General features: G+C 44.5%; 1 protein-coding gene across 1 annotated transcript in view; it reads left to right on the forward strand.

The window, feature by feature from the left end:
* Positions 1–21,207, forward strand: part of LOC132464806 (guanine nucleotide-binding protein G(i) subunit alpha-1) — a 30,448-nt gene extending 9,241 nt beyond the window's left edge. The window contains exons 2-9 of the mRNA XM_060061412.1: positions 6,512–6,554; positions 6,799–6,940; positions 8,574–8,731; positions 9,641–9,769; positions 12,730–12,859; positions 12,951–13,104; positions 17,690–17,881; positions 20,150–21,207. Coding sequence (XP_059917395.1) covers positions 6,512–6,554; positions 6,799–6,940; positions 8,574–8,731; positions 9,641–9,769; positions 12,730–12,859; positions 12,951–13,104; positions 17,690–17,880 — 947 coding nt within the window. The 3' untranslated portion in view covers position 17,881; positions 20,150–21,207. The remainder of the gene's footprint in view (positions 1–6,511; positions 6,555–6,798; positions 6,941–8,573; positions 8,732–9,640; positions 9,770–12,729; positions 12,860–12,950; positions 13,105–17,689; positions 17,882–20,149) is intronic.
* Positions 21,208–22,773: the final 1,566 nt, after the last annotated feature.

Here is a 22,773-nt window from a genome sequence, read left to right on the forward strand (position 1 = left end):
CAGTGAGCTCGTGTGAGAGGCTTTCAGTCACGAGATGTTTCTGTGCAGGGGAAAGGTGGACTAACCGGGAGAAGCGGGGATCAAGGAGGGCCGCTTTATTGAGGAGAAGCCACTCGCCGCTCTCTTCTTTATAGCGCATTTTTACAGTTCGAATGGAGAATTACACTTCGAATTCGAATTTTTCACCCCACCTTCGAACGAATATTCGAACTTCGAATAAAAAGTGACAGCCCTAGTGAGTGAATAGGGAACGATTTCGAACACAGCTCATGTACCACAGCTGTGACCCGGAAATGGTGCAGCGGGGTGTGATGTCATTTCGCCGTGCGAGCAGACCGGTAGGTTTCGAGCCCCTCCCCTCTCATCTCGCAGCAGTGAGTGAATACGGCAGGTCAGCGCTACATAGTATGTTTTCCACCGGTGCCAGTTAATTTCAATTACAATTTGCGGGGCTTTTTAAGTTGAAAAAATAGCTACCACAGCGCTTTTAAAAAATATATATATATATATTTTTTTTTTTAATTAATTAAAATATAATTATTGGCTACTTGAGACGATCGACGATGGAATCCATCTATCGTCGATAGAATTGACTATCGGCCCATCCCTAATATACATGTAAAAGTCATACATTGTATGTTTTCTTTTGTGTTATCCCAGTTATGTTTTTTAATCTTTTTATTATTTAATATTACTTTTAATAGTTCCGGGACGTTGGAGCAATAACCTGGTGTTTTTACACTTCAGTCTGCACTGTGAATTTGAAGTAATGTTCAGCTTTTTAATTTTTTTAAAAAAATAATTATATTCGATTAATCGAAGAAATAATCTACAGATTAGTCGATTATTAAAATAATCGATTAATCTGTCTAATTTTTTCGATTAATCGATGAATCGGATAAAAAAATATATATATTTAATTGCCGCATCTTTATTAAAAAACTGAACATTACTTCAAATTCACAGTGCAGACTGAAGTGTAAAAACAACAGGTTATTGCTCCAACGTCCCAGAAGTATTAAAAGTAATATTAAATAATAAAACAATTAAAAAAACATAACTGGGATAACACAAAAAAAACATACAATGTATGATATACTTTTATATGTATATAAGGGATGTCCATGGTTAACCGGTCAAACCTATTGATACGATTTTCGAGACTCCTTGAAATAGAACTTGTAATATTGCTTTAATTGCTGATAAGATGATGATAGTTCAAGATAGGACATTAAACAGGTCATAATTCTATCTTTACTATCTATTTTATATTACTGGGAAAACAAGTTTTCACCAAAATCTAAATTTTTTTTCTTTTTTTTTCTGTTGCATTTGAACGCATCAATCATATTACTGAGCCGACCTGAACACATCACATTTGACACTGTGTGTGACCATTGGTCAGTTTTTTTTTTTAAGCTAACTAGCTCTATATCCTGCCGATTATAACATGGATTGAAAAACGGCATTACTATTTTTAACCGACGGGACTTTCTACACCGTCCTGTTGTCTGATTACTTTGAATGACGCGGTGTTGATGCACGCGGTGCCGACTCCGAGCCCGTCTGCACAACGTCTGCAGCAGCAGCAGCTGACAGTTTTCGGTTGGACTATACTGAGTTGAAGGAGTTTTTTTAACCCAAAGACAGTGAAGGTACAACACTTTTATGTAGGCCTACAGTCCAGTGTTAAGATACGACCAAAATACAAGCTGTGGTCGCTCACACTAAAGCTCGATGTGGGCGTGCATGAACCATGAAACAACCTGTCGGCGGCTGGCTGTAAACAGTGCTGCGCCTACGAGTAACTTCTTAATCGCCCGAAACAACGAATCGACGACCAAATTCGTTGCCAACGCATTTAGTAATCGATTTTTATCGATTTTATCGATTCGTTGTTGCAGCCCTAGTTGCAGCCCTAGACTCAAGATCATAGGAGTCCATCTTGATATTGATGTAAGCATTTAAGTCTTTACAAGTCTTAAACCACACCCTTTTCAGAACGGGTGCTTTAAACTTTATTGTACAGACTTCCCTTTATGTCAGATTGAAGACAATAGATTGCTAAAGGATTTTTGTCTAATTCAAATAACCTAGGATCCTTAGGGAATTGTGTGTTTGTAGCAAAGCTCAAGATAGTCGTAAATCTATCCAAATAAAGGTTCTTGAGGCCTATTTGTTGTTGAGGAAGTGCATGCGTGAACAAAGTTTCATGGCTATAAGTCAAAGCGGTTACGAGATATGTTTGTCCAAAGTTAGCATTTTTGGACTGTTGCTGTAGCGCCACCTTTGGGCCAATTGGTGTAATATTTGCTCTCTGTTAATCTTGAGTCAGCCTCTATAGCTGTAGTAAGTTTCATAAAAAGTGTGCAAGGCCTTGAAAAGTCTTAGATTGTTACAAATGTCATATGCTGGTCTTAAATACTGTAACACAAGGTCTTAAATTTGTCGGGGCAGGACAATTATTTTTATTTTTTTCTCGTGGGATTTTTCAGGAAGGACATGAAGAGAGGCTTCTTTCTTGCTAGCTGCATATATAAACGATTATCTGCGTGCTTGCTAGCTAGTCTGCGACAATGGGTAGGTGAATGAGTCTCATTGAGTGACACACATGCTATGCTTGGGTTATAATACAGCGGGATCCCACGCACCATCGCATGTTTTAGTTCTTAAATTTCATTCAAGGTGGGATTAAAAAGGTCTTAAAAAGTCTTACATTTGACTTGCTGAAACCTGCAGATACCCTGTTATCAATTGACTAAATCTTACTTGAGCAGTTGGAACTTTGGTCCCCAACAGCCACTAAGTTGGTCCCGCCCAAATCAACCACTCCGTCTATGAACTGTGGTGATTTGAGTCACAGGCCACGCCCATCTCGATGCCACACCCTAATTGAAATTACGATTCAATTTCTTATTCTGAACAACTTTTGTATTAGACTCAAGATGATAGGAGTCCATCTTGATGTTGATGTAAGCATTTAAGTCTTTTACGCATTTTAAACCACACCCTTTTCACAAATGAATGGCTCCTGGGTGCTTCAATCTTTATTGTACAGACTTCTGTTAATGTCAGATTGAAGAAATTGGTCCACAGGATTTTTGTCCAAGTCAAAAAACCTGGGATTTGTTTGAGGGTATTTAGTGTTTCTAACAAAATTCAAGAAGGCCACCCTTCAATCTTTTCAAAGGAAGCCATAGGTTCTTGAGGCAGATTTGTTCAACATGAGGATATGTGCCTGTGTAAACAAAGTTTCATGACTAAGTCAAAGCGGTAATATTTGCTTTTGCTATAGCACCACCTTTGGGCCAATCAGTATAATATTTGCTCTCTGTTAATCTTGAGTCAGCCTCTACAGCTGTAGTAAGTTTCATAAAAAGGGTGCGAGCGGTTTAGGCTGTAAGTCAAACATGGCGGAATGCTAATAAAAACATTTTATTATTATGATTTCAATGGTTGCCTTCGAACTTTTTTGCTTGACACCCTAATAAAACTAACAATTACATTAGGTTTCCTCGCACTTTGTGCTTGGCCCCCTAAATATAGCTGCAAGACAATAACCGGAAGACAAAAAACAGCCTCAAGCACGCATCTGCCTGATGTTGGACAAGTTCGGAAAATGAAGGAACTGGTTACAATGGTAATACATTATTGAGAATGATTACAATTTGACAGTTTTAGTTTCACTGGACCGGCTTTTCTAGCCATTATGGCTCTGGCTTAGCGGCCCAGCCAATCAACCCTGTGCTTTCCGAAAAGAATTTTGATTCAAGTTAGTGAGTGAGATACAGTAACAAACAGGAGAGACAAGACATGAGAACTGTCAGGGAAAAGTATTTAGATTTAGATGCATACTTTATTGATCCCCAGGGGAAATTCAATTCCTTTAACATGGCGTGCTGTAAACACTAAAGATAAACAGTGAAAAAAAGCTTTTATTTAAGAACGGACAGGTGTTTTCTTTCGGCAGTGTAAAAGAAGTGTCTCGTGTTCCGAGACCCTGGCGATGGTTCATGGTTCATGTTAACCATGGCGATGTTTCATATTGACCATGGGCCATGGCGATGGTTCTTGTTGACAGTACACTTGTATCATGGCAATGGTACAAATGGACCTTGGCTCCACTTGCAGCTATGAGGCAGCTCTCTCCACTATGCACAACCCAATATTATTCCAGCTTCAAAGATGAGCACCTATACATTAGGGATGAAACGGTTACCAGTTTTACGAAATACCGCAGTAAGATTCCAGACGGTTATCATTACCGTGTCAAATTAGTATTAGTAAGTATCATTACAACACTAGGTACGTTTACATGCACAGCTTAATCAGATTAAGGCCGTAGTTATATTATGCTCCACAATCGGACAACTGCAATTGTCCGAGTATACATGGCGGTGAGAAAATCTCTTAATTGGCCAAAGCATTTCTTTCCCCGGTACAATAGGTGGCGCTGTGCCCATTTCAACTAGTGGTAATAGAGCCACCGGTTGACCTCTTTACGTCACTAGCAACAACCAACTCAGGCGACCGCAGCTTTCGAGAAAGATGTTTTCAGTAGACGGCTGTCAGTTCACTTTGGGTCCATGTCATTTCTCAGACGCTCCATTGTTCCGTCCTCTCAGTCATATGCAGACTCCTCCGGTGGCGGAGCAGCGGGTGGAGTCCAGCCGGAGGAGTCCGCATACGACCGAGAGAACGGAACAATGGAGCGTCTGAGAAATGGACCCAAAGTGAACTAACAGCTGTCCCGCATACGGCAACAATCCCTTTCTCCTCAATGTAGCGTTTCAATATGGACTTCAGAGAGTCAAAGCCAAAGTTCCTTTACCCCAATTCCTTCTCTACAATGGCTGAGATAACCCTCACTACGAGTATTTATTGTTGCTGAAGTACCAGAGAGTCGGAGAACCTGACGTAGTCTTTAAGATTCATAATATCAGAGAATATCCCCATCAGTTCGGCCGCTGTGCCCGAAGTTACTACTTTACAACCTTGTTGATGACCAACATTTAGAAAGACATGCACTTTTAATTCAGCATTGGGTGAAATCGAAATGTTGAACCTTTCCTGCTGTCGGCTCCCAGACCGTAGTCGAGGAGCACAGGAGAGACGTTGCCTCTAGGGCTGATGTTCTCTCGGGGGTAACACCCTTCACTTTGACCGGCAGTGCCGTGTTTTTGAAGAAAGTAGTCTAAACCGGATCGCTTTTAACTCACTTTATTTGTTAAAGTTTTTCGGTATGGTAACTATGAAGCAGAAGGAGGGGAATTGTATTGAACGCGCGTGGAGCGACCCAAGGCTGACCTGTCTTCCAGCCACAGGGCAACCAACGGGGCTGCCATGGGTTTTTGACCTGATCCCACTCCCGCTCCGCGTTTCTTTCAAGTAGGCATGGCCTATGTGACGCATTGGCTCAGGCTTCCGCGTCTGTCTTAAAGATGCTGCCTTCTCTGGCAGGAGTAGTTATTAGGGATGGGCATGATTAATCGACGGTCGACTAATTGATCGTTAAGAATTTCGTCGACTACGTACATTTTTCATCGATTAAACTAATGCAGTGTGCAATTAAACATTTTACCACACGGGGGCAATATTTAAATTTGCGGCTCCTCCCCCGCAATAAACATCCCGCTTTGAACGGTGAACTCTTTACGCCTAGTATTGGATTTATTGATTTATTTTGAGATTTTGCCTAAACCTTACATCTACTAAAACTTCTTTCTTTATTCTACTTCACTTTGTTGACATTCAATATTGACCCAGGTTCTCATCAGATGTTGTGCTATGGCCTTATAGTATTACAGGGCTACCAACTGATAATGACTACCTGGTATTCACTCTAAAACATGACATTTATTTTGGGCAGAAATTAAATGTTCCACTTGTGCTGTGTTCTAGCTTTATTCACTCTAACCAAATGGTATCCACATTGATTATTTCACTTGCTCAACAATCACACAGGTGTTGTCCTACTTTTGGTACCAAGATTACATATTACAGCCCTTGCAGTTGTGGAGATGTCCTCCTATTTACATTTGGTATGTTTTTTTAGAAAACAAAACGTGTGTGTGTGTGTGTGTTTCCATTTACAGCTTTTGCATTTGCCTAGTTTGTTGGCAGGCAAGTTAATCTTGTTAGAGCAAACTTTGCTTTTATACAAATTCTAGTAGACAACCTTTTTAAAAGAAAGCGGGCTGGAATGTAGTTTAGGCGTTTTACTAGCTCCATTCACACCGCCTTAGGTCTGCAGTGACGGGATCTCCTGGTTCATTGAATGTATAATAATAATGGTCTGGTCCTGTTTGGAAATTAGATCAGCTGATACTCAGTAGGCCATGTTCTTAAGTGCTTCCAGACACACTTCTCCATGGGACTGACCATTTGTTCATAATTAACACTTGGTTGGCTAAATCACACTGCTATCTGCTCGCCTAATGTCTACATAGCACCTAAAAACAGTGGATGCATTTACAGATCTCATGCATATTGTTCTGTCCATCTTCCTCAGGTGCTGGAGAGTCTGGCAAGAGTACCATTGTCAAACAAATGAAGTAAGTGTATTATTGCCTAAAGGAAAGATCCTATAGACCTCGCTTGATTTGTTTGTTACTTGGCGTGTTCATTCACTTGTAATGTTTCTAACGGGTCGATTTTGACATTGAACTTGTTTAAAATAAAGTGCCTTGCCTCGGGGACACCATCCAAAACCATTAATGTATGTGAATAAAGAAGGCCTTTTGAGAGGTCAGTGCTGTATAAAAGAAGTGCATTGAGTACATGTTCCTGTTTCCTCAGGATCATCCATGAGGCTGGGTATTCTGAGGAGGAATGTAAGCAGTACAAGGCTGTGGTCTACAGCAACACCATCCAGTCCATCATCGCCATCATCAGAGCCATGGGCCGCCTCAAGATCGACTTTGCTGACTCCGCCAGGGCGGTGAGTAGGGATGGTCTGAAACTCAGGGGAAAGGTGGTCTTGGTACATGTAGGTAGCATTTTGCGAATATCGATTTATGTTCGCTACCAGCCATTTATGCCGTTTGTTTTGGCCAGCTATGTTTCTACAGGTTCTCTGAAGGTTTTTAAAATGTTCTCTCTCTTGTTATGGGTTCGTTTGTGTCATATTGTTGATTGCACCAAGTTTGGATAATTGACAAGACCACCGGAAGACACTTAAAGCTTCTGGCCCTCAGTCTTCAACAGGTCGCCAACAACATCAACCACATCTCTCTAGCTGATGTGGATCAGCTGTGGCTCTCTCGCTCGCTATCTGTCTGTCTTGCTCTAGTGCTTGTCTCATGGTTTTCTCCAAACAATGCAGTAGTGGAGCTGTGCCCCCATGTAACCTTTCAAAATAGTTGCTGCGGCAGGGATATTCAAATGTTTCCCAATTTAGTTTCTATAACGATTCAATTTGTTTAAAAAAATGCGCTGCAGGTTTTTAAGCATTCCTGGAAGTTATGGCGTGGCTGGATGGCAGAGCCAGTGTTGGTGCTCTCCTTTGAAACACAACCCTTTGAACAAATTTAAATTATAATTCCAAATCCCCATATATGTTCAAAGTTTCATTGACATTGCTCAACAGCACTACTGCTGTTCGAAAGCATGTGAAGATAAATATCCACACGCTGTTCTGGATATCCACACGCTATTCTGGATATCCACACGCTATTCTGGATGCGGGATCACCAAAAACCTTTATAATATATATTAAATATATTTAGGAGGAAGAGCGCAAAGAATTGGTTCGGGAGGAAAGCTGTCGAGGCACTGATAGACAGTACATTTGTTTTAAAATGAATTTCAAGTGAGAAGAAGTCATATTTCAAATAAATGTACACAAAAGTGGTTGGCTACATGACAAAGAAATGCCAATTAGTGTAACACCTGAGGTTTTTTTTTATCCGTTTGTTCAAACCCTGGCTTTAGACAGATGCACGTAAACCTTTCCTAGATTGAAATTATGTCTTGTAAGGCGCTCGTGCTATTAGCTTTTTCCCAACACCAAAGCCCAATAAAAGTTCCCAAAGACCAAGCAAAGCCTCCATTATTCTCACAAAAAGTAAGCGTTTCCTGAAGATTATGAGTCTAATCGACAAACAACCTGTGGTCCGCGTGGCATGTGCTTACATTGTTTGGTTCATTTGACAGGCCTGTTTGAACTCAAACAGAACCATATCAAAGATGCATACAAAGTAGCAACTTCCCCAATAAACCGCACCAAATCTTCTAATCTCTCTGAAACTGTAGTCTTGAGGCCTGCGTGTGTTTTAGCATTGTGGGTTAAGGACTTCACTGCTAACATTGAACCAGACCAGAAGAGCATGGCAATTATCTTTGAAAGGCCAGGTTGGATGACGGTAGGGAAGTACAACACTGCTAATCAATAGTGTATATAATGTGGATCAATAACCGACTTTAGATACTATACGAAAATCCAGCCTCTTTGGAAGGATATTATGAGCTTACGTTTATAAAATAAATGATTTAAATTCCCTTAAGGTTATTGTGCTCTGAACTAAAACATCTCATATTTTAAACAATGTGTATTTGTAAATGATGCACTCCAGGACGATGCGCGCCAGCTGTTTGTCCTGGCGGGCTCTGCAGAGGAGGGCTTCATGACCGGAGAGCTGGCCGGGGTGATCCAGCGGCTGTGGAAGGACGGCGGCGTCCAGGCCTGCTTCGGGCGCTCCCGAGAGTATCAGCTCAACGACTCGGCTGCTTAGTGAGTCCTCAGGGGTTAACTAGCTTACAATGACCTGAACAAGTTATTTCAATTAAGGTATCGATATAATCACATCTCGTGACTGATATATTCTACAAATTAAGAAATACTGTCCAGCCAGTGCCTTTTTTGTAAACTCATATCGACTGACTTTAATCGTTAACAACTTGAATAAAAGTGTTGGCTTTATCTGAACAACGGAAAGGTCTATCAAAGTAAAAATGGGCCAGCAATAGTACTACATGACATCATTGTCATTTGGAATCTTTCTATCAACGCTGAAAAAACTCTGACACCGTCGAGCCAGCCAAGCTGTGCTTGTTTGTGTCCCACAGTTGCAGAGCAAGTTAGAGTGGACAGAACTATTCCCTGCCTAGTAACTGGGAGTGCCTCAATCATACGCATGTCAAAGTGAAATTAAACCCTTTGGCCCTTTCCCATAGGGTCTTCCCATGATGCATCGGAAGTGGTTGTTGATCAGATCAGGGGTAGTAATGTCCTAGTATATATTTTGAAATGGTTAGTTGGTAAGATCAGGGGAAGTAATGTCCTGGTATCATTGAGCTAATGCTACGACCACACACACACAAATACAGACCAGACACACTGACTAGACACACACAAACAGGTAGCTTAGCTCACTTGTTAACTGGTGGTTAATTTAGGTGGTTTAAGAAAGGATCGTAGATAAGGTAATCTCAGTAAGTACCTGAGGATAACAATGCATCATCGGAATGGACCAGTGGTTATTGCACCCTGAATCCTTGGGACGCAGTCACCCTGAATCAAAGAGGCATCACTGAACTCAACTTGTGGTGCCATTGGTTGTAATGGCCTCCCTCCGTGGTACAGAAGAGGAACCATTATGGCCACTCATTTGCCAAATCTCTTCCCCTGTTTTTCCCGCAGCTATCTGAATGACCTGGACAGGATAGCCAATGCTGTTTATGTGCCCACGCAGCAGGACGTGCTCCGGACCCGGGTCAAGACCACTGGCATCGTGGAAACACACTTCACCTTCAAGGACCTGCACTTCAAGTCAGTCCCTCAGAGAACCCTAGGCCTGGTTAAGAGTTCGCTAATAAAATGTACTTTGTATTAGTCCTAGACCAGACCTTGTTATATGTCCCCCATAAAATATATATTAATCCCAGTAAAGACTTGTTTTGTGTTCCAATATCCATACTATCTCTACTTACTAGCCTTAGTTTGAGCACATAGGGTGTTCCAATTCAGATCGTGTGGATCGATGTACACTATTCGTGCTCAACGGCAGCCATCATAGCTACGTAGCGGAGAGGGCGGAGCCAGGCTGAGCCAAAGTCTGGGCATTTTCCACATAGCCTGCATTAAGTCATTTTGTATTTTTTGTAGCTTTTTATAGCTGCTAGGCGTAAAGAGTTCACCGTTCAAAGCGCAATGTTTATTGCGGGGGAGGAGCCGCGGCGGCAGTCGTGATCGTAATTTCCGGTTAGTGCACCACGGAGTATTCGATTTGAAACGACACTGACATCTGAAAATTTGCGCGCTTAGTGAGTGCGGATAGTGTACTACGTTTAAGTGTTCTCATGGAAGTATGGATATTGGAAAACAGCATTGGTTAGGAGTCCTCTACTAAGATGTACTTTGTATTAATCCCAGTCCAGACCTGGTTTTGAGTCCTCTAAAATGTTCTTTGTATTAATCCCAGTCCAGATATGTGGGTGCAAGGGCAGAAGGTTTCAACATCCCCACAAACCAGCAAAGATATTTTTCCATGATGGCCCTTCCTATATCAGTAGCACCTGAGGGTGGCTGCTTGGAAATACACACCGCTCAGCGTATGTTGGAGCGAAGTCACGTAGTAGATCCCCTCAGCGTGGCATGATGTCCAGCAGTAGATCCCCTCAGCGTGGCATGATGTCCAGCTGTAGATCCCCTCAGCGTGGCATGATGTCCAGCAGTAGATCGCCCTCAGCGTGGCATGATGTCCAGCTGTAGATCCCCTCAGCGTGGCATGATGTCCAGCAGTAGATCCCCTCAGCGTGGCATGATGTCCAGCAGTAGATCCCCTCAGCGTGGCATGATGTCCAGCAGTAGATCCCCTCAGCGTGGCATGATGTCCAGCAGTAGATCCCCTCAGCGTGGCATGATGTCCAGCAGTAGATCCCCTCAGCGTGGCATGATGTCCAGCAGTAAATCCCCTCAGCGTGGCATGATGTCCACACCATGTGCTGCCGTGATGTCCAGCAGTAGATCCCCTCAGCGTGGCATGATGTCCAGCTGTAGATCCCCTCAGCGTGGCATGATGTCCAGCAGTAGATCCCCCTCAGCGTGGCATGATGTCCAGCTGTAGATCCCCTCAGCGTGGCATGATGTCCAGCAGTAGATCCCCTCAGCGTGGCATGATGTCCAGCTGTAGATCGCCTCAGCGTGGCATGATGTCCAGCTGTAGATCGCCTCAGCGTGGCATGATGTCCACTGTCACGCATCAGATTCTCAGCTAATGCTCGATAAATCCTTTCAGATTGTGCTGAAGTGCTGACACTCAATACAATTATAATTAGGGCATTTAGCAGACGCTTTCATCCAAAGTGACCTGCATGGGTTAATACACACATTGACACACCGACGGCAGAGTCAACCATGCAAGCTGACAGCCAGCTCGTCAGGATTTCGTTAGGGTCACATCAACACTCCAACACAGCTAGGAGGAGCTGGGGATCGAACTAGCAACCTTTCGATTACAAGACAACCGCTCTTCCACCTGAGCTAAGCCGACCCGACAGTAGATCCCCCTAAGCGTGTCTTGTCTTGATGTCACGCAGTAGATCCCCTTAGGGCTGTACACTGACATATATGTTGCACCTGCTATGAAAATAATGGGTCTGTGTGATGGGTGAACTCTCCAGTGTTAGTGTTGCGCATGTGAGACGGAGCTCACTGATCCCGATGTTTGATCCCTATTCTATTTAGTAGTTGTAGTCAATCATCCTATTAAAAACCATGTCCCGGCTTGTGTAAAATTCCTAGAGAATGATCCCTGTTTCCTCAACAAAGTTGTCCTCCGCAAGTAGAGCCAGCTGTAGATGTTTGGGGCTTTGTTGTACAATCAATCAAAAAAGTGCAATACATTTTGTAATATAACATTACGCCTGCCACGAATGTAAACAAGAACCGTAGAACCCATCTGGTGACCCGGCGCTCCGGGGCCGGACTGGACACTCGCAGCTCCGGGGCCGGACCGGACACCCGGCGCTCCGGGGCCAGACTGGAGACCCGGCGCTCCGGACTGGTGACCGGGGGGCCGGACTGGTTACCCGGCGCTCCAGGGCCGGACTGGTCTGGCCAACCGGTGCTCCAGGGCCGGACTGGTGCTCCAGGGCCGGACTGGTGCTCCAGGGCCGGACTGGTGACCCGGGGGCCGGACTGGTGACCCGGGGGCCGGACTGGTGACCCGGGGGCCGGACTGGTGACCCGGGGGCCGGACTGGTGACCCGGGGGCCGGACTGGTGACCCGGCACTCCGGGGCTGGACTGGTCTGGCCACCCGGCGCTCTGGGGCTGTACTGGTCTGGCCACCCGGCGCTCTGGGGCTGTACTGGTCTGGCCACCCGGCGCTCTTGGGCTGTACTGGTCTGGCCACCCGGCGCTCTGGGGCTGTACTGGTCTGGCCACCCGGCGCTCTTGGGCTGTACTGGTCTGGCCACCCGGCGCTCTGGGGTTGTACTGGTCTGGCCACCCGGCGCTCTGGGGTTGTACTGGTCTGGCCACCCGGCGCTCTGGGGTTGTACTGGTCTGGCCACCCGGCGCTCTGGGGTTGTACTGGTCTGGCCACCCGGCGCTCCGGGGCTGTACTGGTCTGGCCACCCGGTGCTCCGGGGCTGGACTGGTCTGGTCTGGTGACCCGGGATTAATCCTGTTACTGTTTCAAAGCATTATCCGTGAGCTCTTTCTCCACATGGTTGGTTCTACACACGCCGTCCCGGTAACCTCGGGCTGTGGTGTTTCTCCCTGCAGGATGTTTGACGTTGGCGGACAGCGATCCGAGAGGAAGAAGTGGATCCACTGCTTCGAGGGCGTGACCGCCATCATCTTCTGCGTGGCGCTCAGCGACTACGACCTGGTGCTGGCGGAGGACGAGGAGATGGTATTGAAACATCAGAGATCAGAATGAGGTCCCTTTACTTTAGAGCTCTTGGTATGTGTGTGTTCTTACCGGTCCTGGCTGTTTCCCTCAGAACCGGATGCACGAGAGCATGAAGCTGTTCGACTCCATCTGCAACAACAAGTGGTTCACGGACACCTCCATCATCCTCTTCCTCAACAAGAAGGACCTGTTCGAGGAGAAGATCAAGAGGAGTCCTCTGACCATCTGCTTCCCTGAATACGCAGGTGAGGTTGCCAAGAGGACTCAAAGCTACATATCACAGACATGCAAACGGCGCGCTTTTTGGCGCGAGTCGCTTTTTTATCATACATTTTGGGGACCTGTGTGATCCGTGCAGATCCGAAGAGTTTTTTTAGGGGGGGGGGGGGGGCGTGCTGGTGACAATATTCGGTAATCTGACTGACCCCCGGTGCCTTCGAAGTAAAGAAAAGTGATTCCAGAAATGATTTTGTTAGGGGACCAATCACAGCCCTTGCGTCGCGTCGAAATATTGGATGCGCATGCGCACGGTAGAGCTTAGATCGGGCTCAGAAAATCAAGCCCGACCCCGAGCCCGTGCACGTTCTGTCCGAGCCCGACCCGACACATTAACTGTAATTATGAGCCCTAGCCCGATTTCAACCCGACATTTATTTTAACACATTTGTAACTTTGTACACATTAGTTTCTAGGCCTACTCAGCTAAATATATATTTAAGGGATAATGTATAGCACGCCGGTCATTATCGGGAAAATTAGCCCCGACAGGGCGAACAGTACACCGACGCGCAGCGAAGGCGTCTTGCTTCGCCCTGAAGGGGCTTATTTTCGAAAATGACCGGCGACGTTCTATACATGATCCCGCTTATAACACGGCTACTTGCCTAAACTAAACAATGTCTTGTTTTTAAAAGATTTATGATGACTTTTTGCTCTGTAAGGTGACCTTGGATGCCTTGAAAGGCGCCTCTAAATTAAATGTATTATTATTATTCGTAGTGTTGATCAGCAGAGCAATAATAAATTGTCTGCAAAGACGGTGACGTCGCTTAGCAACAGAAGACACTGGGGTTAACAAGTCACCGGACTAGCTACCAAAGTGAACGGAGTGTTCCACGGCATTGAGAAGACCTGTGTAATAAAGGCCTATAATATTTCTGTTTATGGCATAGATTTCTCCTCAGATTAGGCCAATAAACCAATGATAAAAATAAAAATAAAAACGCTTGATCAAAGGCCCGGCCCGACCCGGCCCGAGGATAGTGGTGGGAAATATCGGAGAAGGATGCACTTATTGTGCAGCAGGACGCAGGGTGCAAGTGCAGTTGGAAGTGGTCATGGCTAAAATTAGAAGCCACGACTGAGGTGAATACAGTGAAGCATAACTTACCACTGTCTGACTTTTTAAAAAAAATTGAGAAAAAAGGATGTGCTAAATGCACACACTGCATTAAAGAAATTAATTATGCCAGCAGGGGTGTACATGCCCTGTATGCACACTTTAAGGCAGACATTCATCGGAGGAAAGTGACAACAACAATAACTACACAAAGTGTTGCACAGCTTCTCCGAAACCCTCTTCCAGAAACCCCCTAAGCAGCAGATATGATCAGGGACAGTGCCAGGCCTATACTGCCAGTACCTGTACCTGTGATCGCATATCCAATGCAGAGGTGTGTGTTTGTGTGTGTGTGAAAATAAATGAACTTAGTTTAAAAAGGCACTTTAACTGAGTAACTAATATATTTTTTATCTTTCTAGGCATATAGCATATAGCATAGGCCTTCTCATGATAATAGGATATCATGCCGTCATATCTTTTCCGACTTCGGGTAGCTCTCTTTTTTTGTCATACATGTGTTTGCATCCCTGATATCAGTTATCCTACTTGGAATACTTCAGAATTTAGCAAACTCTTTTAAAGGTCCCATGGCATGAAAATCTCACTTTATGAGGTGATCACACACACTGTAACGCAAGTGTTTGCTGTTGGTTTTATGGCGCATAACACGTCGGTTCTTTGACGTCTCTTGTATTTCCACAACGAGACTAGTTGGGGTTATCTCAGCCATGGTTGAGAAGGAATTGGGGGCAAGGAACTTTGGCTTTGACTCCCTGAACTACATGAACCACGACATGGCGGAAAAAGGGATTGTTGGCTGCGAATGTCTCCTGCTTGAGCCCCGCTTCCTGCTACTGAGTGCAGGAGGCGGTGGTGCCTCGGCAGCAAGGCTCTGGCGAGAGACAACCGCGGTCAACAATCCCTTTCTCCTCCATGTCATGGTTGAGTCTACTTCAGTTTGATGTGGACGTGGAAGAACCAGAGACGTTGGAGAACCCGTCGTGGTCGTTTGAGCCTCCAGACGAACTTATGAATCTCAAACAGCTTTTGGCCGTAATAATATATATTACATGATATAGATATCTGTATAATATGATATTATTTAGATGTAGAGCTCCATGACTGCCGGAGCACCCAGAGTATTCTTGAATATTTACAGAACACGGCTAAAGGCTGTGTGCGCCTCGCCATTGCGATACATCCACTGTAAACAGAGCGCATGGTACCGTGGCCGCAAGCTGCTCAGGGCCACACCCCCACCCTCCTCCTTGACCCGCCTCTCTCCTCTTCATTTGCATTAAAGCTACTGACACAGAAACGGCGGATTTGGGGAAAGCTCAATGTGCAACTGGCTCGTAGTGACTGTAATTCTGCACCACGGCTGAATTTCGGGAATGTCTTCAAATACTGTGGGTGGGGCCCACTAATATCTATATTAAAGCATGCCATGGGACCTTTAACCAAAGTGGCCAGTATTGTTTGGTTGGGTATCTTGCGTAACAGGGGTGCCAACATGTAGTCTCGGACATGAAGGTTTAAACTGGATAACCCTTACACCTGGGAATTTACCCCCCAACAAGTACACCATCCTGCCCCTTTTTATTTGTCAGGTTTACAGACACTCATCAATATGGATTTAGTAAATACCATTGAGCTTATTCTTTCCACATACGAAATGAGGGATATAATAAATAAATGAATAATAATGTGCAGCTTTTTCTTGGCACAAACTTTTTCTTGACGCACACGTCTTCTCGGGCCCTAAACGAAGACCCCATGACCCATGGCAGTGATAAGCTAGTGTCCTCCTATCATGGGTTCTGAACGGTGGAAGGGCCTCGGAGGCTGTCCCCATCGTGCAGGTTCTCTGCAGACGCCCTGGGTCTATCCCATTCAAAGCCTTTAACAAAAATGGTCAAATGCTAGGATCAATCAGAGAGTTTCAGTTCATGGCGAACGAGCGCCGAAGCCTAACAAAAAAGAAATGGTGGTCCACAAGGAAAGCAATAAAACGAGAAGCTGAAATGCACAATGCTCCTCATTATGGTTTGTCTCTATTGGAATCGGTCTGAGTAAAAACCTGAATTTTAGGTTAAGTTGTAAGATTGTTTGTAAGATTCTTCTTCATATCTTTCAATAAATTATTCTTTTATGAATAGTTGATCAGTCAAACAAGCAGAACTGATGACGTGAGGCCAACAGTGGTTATGCAAAGCATGCAAATAGGCGGTCAGTGTCGGAACTAGGAGGCTTTGAAGTTCTGGCCTCACCTCGGGTGACTGAACTAGGAGGCTTTGTGCTCTGGCCTCCTCTATTGACTGAACTTGGAGGCTTAGGGCTCTGGCCTCCTCTATTGACTGAACTAGGAGGCTTAAGGCGCTGGCCTCCTCTATTGACTGAACTAGGAGGCTTTGTGGCTCTGGCCTCTCTATTGACTGAACTAGGAGGCTTAGGGCTCTGGCCTCCTCTATTGACTGAACTAGGAGGCTTTGTGGCTCTGGCCTCCTTTATTGACTGAACTAGGAGGCTTAGGGCTCTGGCCTCCTCTCTATGGACTGAACTAGGAGGCTTTGTGGCTCTGGCCTCCTTTATTGACTGAACTAGGAGGCTTATGGCTCTGGCCTCCTCTATTGACTGAACTAGGAGGCTTTGTGGCTCTGGCCTCTCTATTGACTGAACTAGGAGGCTTAGGGCTCTGGCCTCCTCTATTGACTGAACTAGGAGGCTTTGTGGCTCTGGCCTCTCTATTGACTGAACTAGGAGGCTTTGTGGCTCTGGCCTCCTTTATTGACTGAACTAGGAGGCTTAGGGCTCTGGCCTCCTCTATTGACTGAACTAGGAGGCTTAGGGCTCTGGCCTCCTCTCTATTGACTGAACTTGGAGGCTTTGGGGCTCTGGCCTCCTCTTTTGACTGAAGGGCAGATCCTACCCCTAGATAATTGATACAAGTTTTTTTTTCTTGTCTATTGAGAACATGATTTAATAAATTCATGGGGTATTTAAAATATTTTGAAAAGGGCAATTTAACTAATAATTTCACTTATTCAGAATTAAGTAAAATATAAAATGCACCCGTGAAATGGCTGAAAAGCATTGAGGTAATTCTGCTGTTAACTGTTAGCTATTTTCACACTGGATTCATATTCACTGATAAGAGGTAACTTTGTTTTCATTGGGGTCGTTAATGTAAACTGGCACATGGGATTATCAAAAGATGGAGCTCTTGTTTGGTTTGCTCATGTGGTTTTGCTAGCGGTGCTGTTCAGACCTGTGCTCAGTCAGAGCGGTCATCTGATGGGTTGGATGGCTGTACAGAGCAGCGCCCTGTGGGGGCGCCATTGAGCTATTATCAGAAGCAACCAAGATGGCTGTCGCTTATGTGGGACAGGTTTCGTTGCTCTGATCGGTTGGAGGTCTATCCAAGTTACTGTAGTCTTTTTACCCAGAGAGGTAAGAAAGCCCAACTTGTGTTTGTATGCTCTCTTCAGGCTCCAACACATACGAGGAGGCGGCCGCCTACATCCAGTGTCAGTTCGAGGACCTGAACAAGAGGAAGGACACCAAGGAGATCTACACCCACTTCACCTGCGCCACCGACACCAAGAACGTGCAGTTTGTGTTTGACGCCGTCACTGACGTCATCATCAAGAACAACCTGAAGGACTGCGGCCTCTTCTGAGGTGAGCCCCTCTCCACTGTGGAGTAGGACAGGTTTTGTGTCCCCATGCTGCCCATAGCTAGATCAATCAGCCTTTGTAAAACCCTCTTTTGAGGTTGGCCATAGAGCGAAACAGAGACCGCCCATTTTGCACAGCTCTGGTCCTGGAAGTAAATTTCCCATTTATTTTCTTCATTGACTTTTCGTAAAATCGTTACATAAAGTTTTAAGCCTGGCACCAAGCCAATCATTTAAGTTCTCCTGAAAAATACTAACCTATGTGTGATGAATGAGGTGTAGAAAGTCTGTATTGCTCACACCCCGTGAGTCGGCGTGTTGATGACGCTTCGGTCTGCATTTGTATGTCATTGAGTGGCAACCTAAATGATGATCAGCCTGTTGCCTTTTGTTCGCTGAATGATTAGAAAATATGTATCATAGCTGCACGCATATAAAGAAAATGTTTTTATGATTATTTGGAACAGTTAGCTGAGCATATAGGGTCATGGCCTTCCCAGATCCTTCCCTGCCGTCAAAACAGGTTAAACGGCAAAAACGCTCTTTCTCCGGTAACACAGTCGTTTGCGACGTCTTTCTTCTTCTTTTCCCCTCATGCTCCAAACTTCCGTCGATGCTTCGTATATTGTGGATGCAGCGAAATATATGATGCATCGTTGCAGCAACATTTAATATGATGGCGATGAGTTCTGCCCGCTCTGCCTCCATGCGGCTGTGGTAAAACCCCAACAAACTACAGTGACAGCGGGCGCACTCAACCCGCCCCTTAGAGCGAACTTAGACCCTACGTCATATCCCGCCCCTTGCAATCCCGACCACCTAAACCACCCTGAGATTCTACTGATGTCTGAACGTCAACAATGTCTGCATATAAAGCATGAAGTCTGAATCACCCTCAGGGTCAAATCTCCTGATGTAAAAATGCGGAGAACACGTCTGAAAACGGCTATAGTATTGTCATTGAAATGGTACGTTCCTTTGTTCCTGACTGCAATCGCCGCATTAATAACGTTCCTCGTTTTTAATTCTGTCTCTTATTCCAGTAACGTATTCATTCAACATTATGTATACCTAGCTTTTATACTGCCACAATTACTAAAAGGCCATCCTAGTGCTATATCAAATATTTTTACTTTTATTTGCTTTTTAAACCTCTGAACAAATGAATGGGATTTTTACTTCCGGAACCAAACTGTTGCGCTCTATTACAAGCCATTTCTAAATCTGCCCTGTGACATCCCACGTGGGAGTGTCCAGCCAGATATACGATGAATAAATCAGCCTCCCAGTGGATAGAGCAGCTGTGAGGCTGATCTATCCATCCTACATTGAGGTGGACACTGGGGATGTCAGAGGGCAGGACAGGTTTCTATTGGTGCTCCACGTTAACACCTGGTGGTAAGATAGGGAACCTTGAAAGTCATAATACCGAACATTTCCTCATTCAAATATTTAGATCTATGTTCAGTGGTGGACATCAGACATACTGAGACAAATCCTGGTACCCTGGTATAAAGTCCTAACGATTTCCCCGGCCCGCCTGGTCTCTACCCTCTGTGTCTGGGTCTCTCTACCCTGTGTCTGGGTCTCTCTACTCTCTGTGTCTGGGTCTCTCTACCCTCTGTGTCTGGGTCTCTCTACTCTCTGTGTCTGGGTCTCTCTACTCTCTGTGTCTGGGTCTCTCTACTCTCTGTGTCTGGGTCTCTCTACTCTCTGTGTCTGGGTCTCTCTACTCTCTGTGTCTGGGTCTCTCTACTCTCTGTGTCTGGGTCTCTCTACTCTCTGTGTCTGGGTCTCTACTCTCTGTGTCTGGGTCTCTCTACTCTCTGTGTCTGGGTCTCTCTACTCTCTGTGTCTGGGTCTCTCTACTCTCTGTGTCTGGGTCTCTCTACTCTCTGTGTCTGGGTCTCTACTCTCTGTGTCTGGGTCTCTCTACCCTCTATGTCTGGGTCTCTCTTCTCTCTGTGTGTGGGTCAAAGTAATGGCGGGGCCCAACTATAACTGACTATTGTATACCAACCCTACCAGCGGGCTGGGCCAAGCCAAGAAGTCCAGGATGGAACTTCTCTCCCAGATCTCCCCTGCCTGAGAAATCTGTTATTTTAACTTTAGACATCGTGAGGTTGCCTGTTAATTATATCATATCCCCGTTACCCAGTGAAAACGGTAATGCAGTCGAGAGAACAGCTGGGGAGTCGATCCCCCAGTGGCAGAAATGACCATTTGACCCTGAGCAGTAACGTGACTGACCTGTGTTTGTGTGTTTGTGCAGGCAGTGCTCGGCCGCCCGCAGTGACTTGTCTTCAAAGGGAGTCTGTGACCGAGGGACCTCTACATGGACGCTGTGGAGAATGGCACTGTTAACCTCTTAACTTATGATGCTATCTAAAAGGTTTTAAAGATGGTGTGTAGAGAAAAAAAAAAAGCATTTGTGTATAATATTTGTACAACTGTCTATGGCTGGGGTTTTTCACTGTTTTTAAATGTGTTTTACTTCTCATTTTTTATTTTAAGGAAAAATGCTTTTTTGCATTTATTTCTTAATGCTTTTTGAAAGGATCAAACTTCATCTTTGATTTCTCTTTGTAGGAACTTGTGCCTTGCATGCCTTCGTTGCCGTGTTTTTTAATTTCCTTTGCCTCAAGTTAGCTGTTTGATCGTATAGATGTTACCATGGAAACATTTTAAACCCTCACCATTCATGATGATCTTGTTTCCACAAGCATGCATCACAGATAATAATTTTTTTTTTGCTAGCAAGGAAAACCAAGTCGCCCTCTGAAGACCAATTTACTCTGAGCCTGGAAGACTGTGAGCATGATGTCGGCCATTTTATGTGTGTTCCTCCCTCCCTTCAAATGGCTTCTTGGTGTGTGTGTGTGTGTGTGTGTGTGTGTCTGAGCGTGTTCATCTTTCCATACACGTGTATACAAAATAGAAATCAAAGGGACCTATTTTCCTCCTATTCATCCTCAAAACTTGTGATTTTTTTTATGAGACCAAAAATGATACACTGATTAACATGTGCATGGTCTTGATTGTTGCTATCAAGGCAAACATTCCTATTCCAAATACACTGAGATGCTTTGACACAAGGATCATCAAGCGACTCTGTAGAAGCATGGTGGTAAGTCCACTGCTACCATGGATGATAATATGTCCTAATAGTCCCTAATCACGTGCACTTTGGATAGATTAGGATCTGTACTGGATTAAGGTTACAAACCCCAAGCCCCAAACCTTTTGATTCCATTGGATGGGGACCAGCAATTTCCATATTTTTTTTGCTAATAAAAGTGTTGCTATGGTGAGACATGGCAATCCATCCTACCTATTTATCTGACTGTTTTCTCTGTCAATTTTTACGTTTTGGATGGAAAATATGAATTTATGGGTCGTCATTGTGTGTCTGGTACGTACATACCCGGTTTTACTGCTGACTTGATGTACTGTATCTGGATGTGTTGCTGAGCATGGAAAGCTGTGACTGCGGACCATGCCTAGGTGTTGGAAGACGAGACCCTCACCCTTTAACAGTTTTCCACAGTATTACTGCTTGTTTTCAATGCATGTCTACTCTGAAATGCCGCCCAGTGTTTAACGTATGAATGTGTCCGGTCACTGGTCTGACACACTGATCACTGGTCTGTGGGGGGTTCTCACCAGCATGTCTTCTGAAGTTGCTGATAGGCTAAAGGTGAGATGTCTAGAATTGAATGGCATGTAGCAGAATTGGAATATAATAGTCACTTTTTTTTATTATTGATGTGTCTCCATGAGAATAAGGTGTTTTCGTTAGCAGAGAATGAGACGTTATTTCTACAGAGGTGCAGTCCTCTTCCAGTAGCCCAGAAAGGACTAACCTTTCCAGAGAGGTTTTTACTCTTGTGTGGCTTGTGTTTTATTACCGAAATGGTTTAGCAGCTCCATCTAGTGGTTCAAACTGGTCTAAGTGGCTGGGATCGCCATTACGACAGGCTTCCCAATTATTCGCTGGTGTCCTTGAACAACACACGTACTTAATAGTATAGCTTGGATACCATTAAATGTTAGTGATTCGTTGAAGAGACGCTTAGGTTTGTTTCAGATAGAATCAGCCCATAATTATATCCACAGGGATGTATTCAGTTTCAAATAAATATTTACTCTTTTATGCTCATTGTTCGCTTTCCCTGCTTAAGGTTAGAGACTTGTAGGGAAGCACCTCTGCTTCCCCTTCTCTCCAGGAGATCCTCTTACAGGGGAGATTCCAAGAACTGTTAAACTATCACATACTGTTGAGACGTGGACACTTGGCTCATTTGTTCACCATAGACTAAATGTTTAACGAAATGAATGTAAACCAGTCTGGAATAGGTTGACTAGAAGCAGTGGCATAACATCATGGTGATATGCCCGGGTGCAAATGTTTAATGGGGGGGGCGTTAGGACTTTAATGGGGGGGGGGGGCGTGGGGGGGCGTTAATCGCGTTGTCCTGCTTACTGCGGTGAGGGTTTCGTATAATTTAATTAATTAAGGGTGCGACCAGAGGGAGCCACTGACACATTTGCCGCCCTGGACGATATATATTTTTTCCTTCTATGAAGGTATTATTGTAGTAAAAGTCTTTAGCACCTGGAACTGCATATTTTGTATGCGTACACTAAAGACACAAATGTGTAACAGTATATTTGAAGTCTTTAATATTTTTTTGCATGTGCCTACTCTAAAGTCACAAATGTGTAACAGTACATTTAAAGTCGTAAATATTTTTCTACCATTGTAAACACTAAATAGGGTCTACGAGTTCACAAGTTTTACAGGTGCGATCTATGTAATTGCATTTGTGAGGAAATATTTCACAGATGTGCAACTTCTGATGCATTAGTTCACATTTGGGTTTGAGTACTCGTTTA

Source organism: Gadus macrocephalus, chromosome 9 (genome assembly GCF_031168955.1).
Source record: "Gadus macrocephalus chromosome 9, ASM3116895v1".
Lineage (NCBI taxonomy): Eukaryota > Metazoa > Chordata > Actinopteri > Gadiformes > Gadidae > Gadus > Gadus macrocephalus.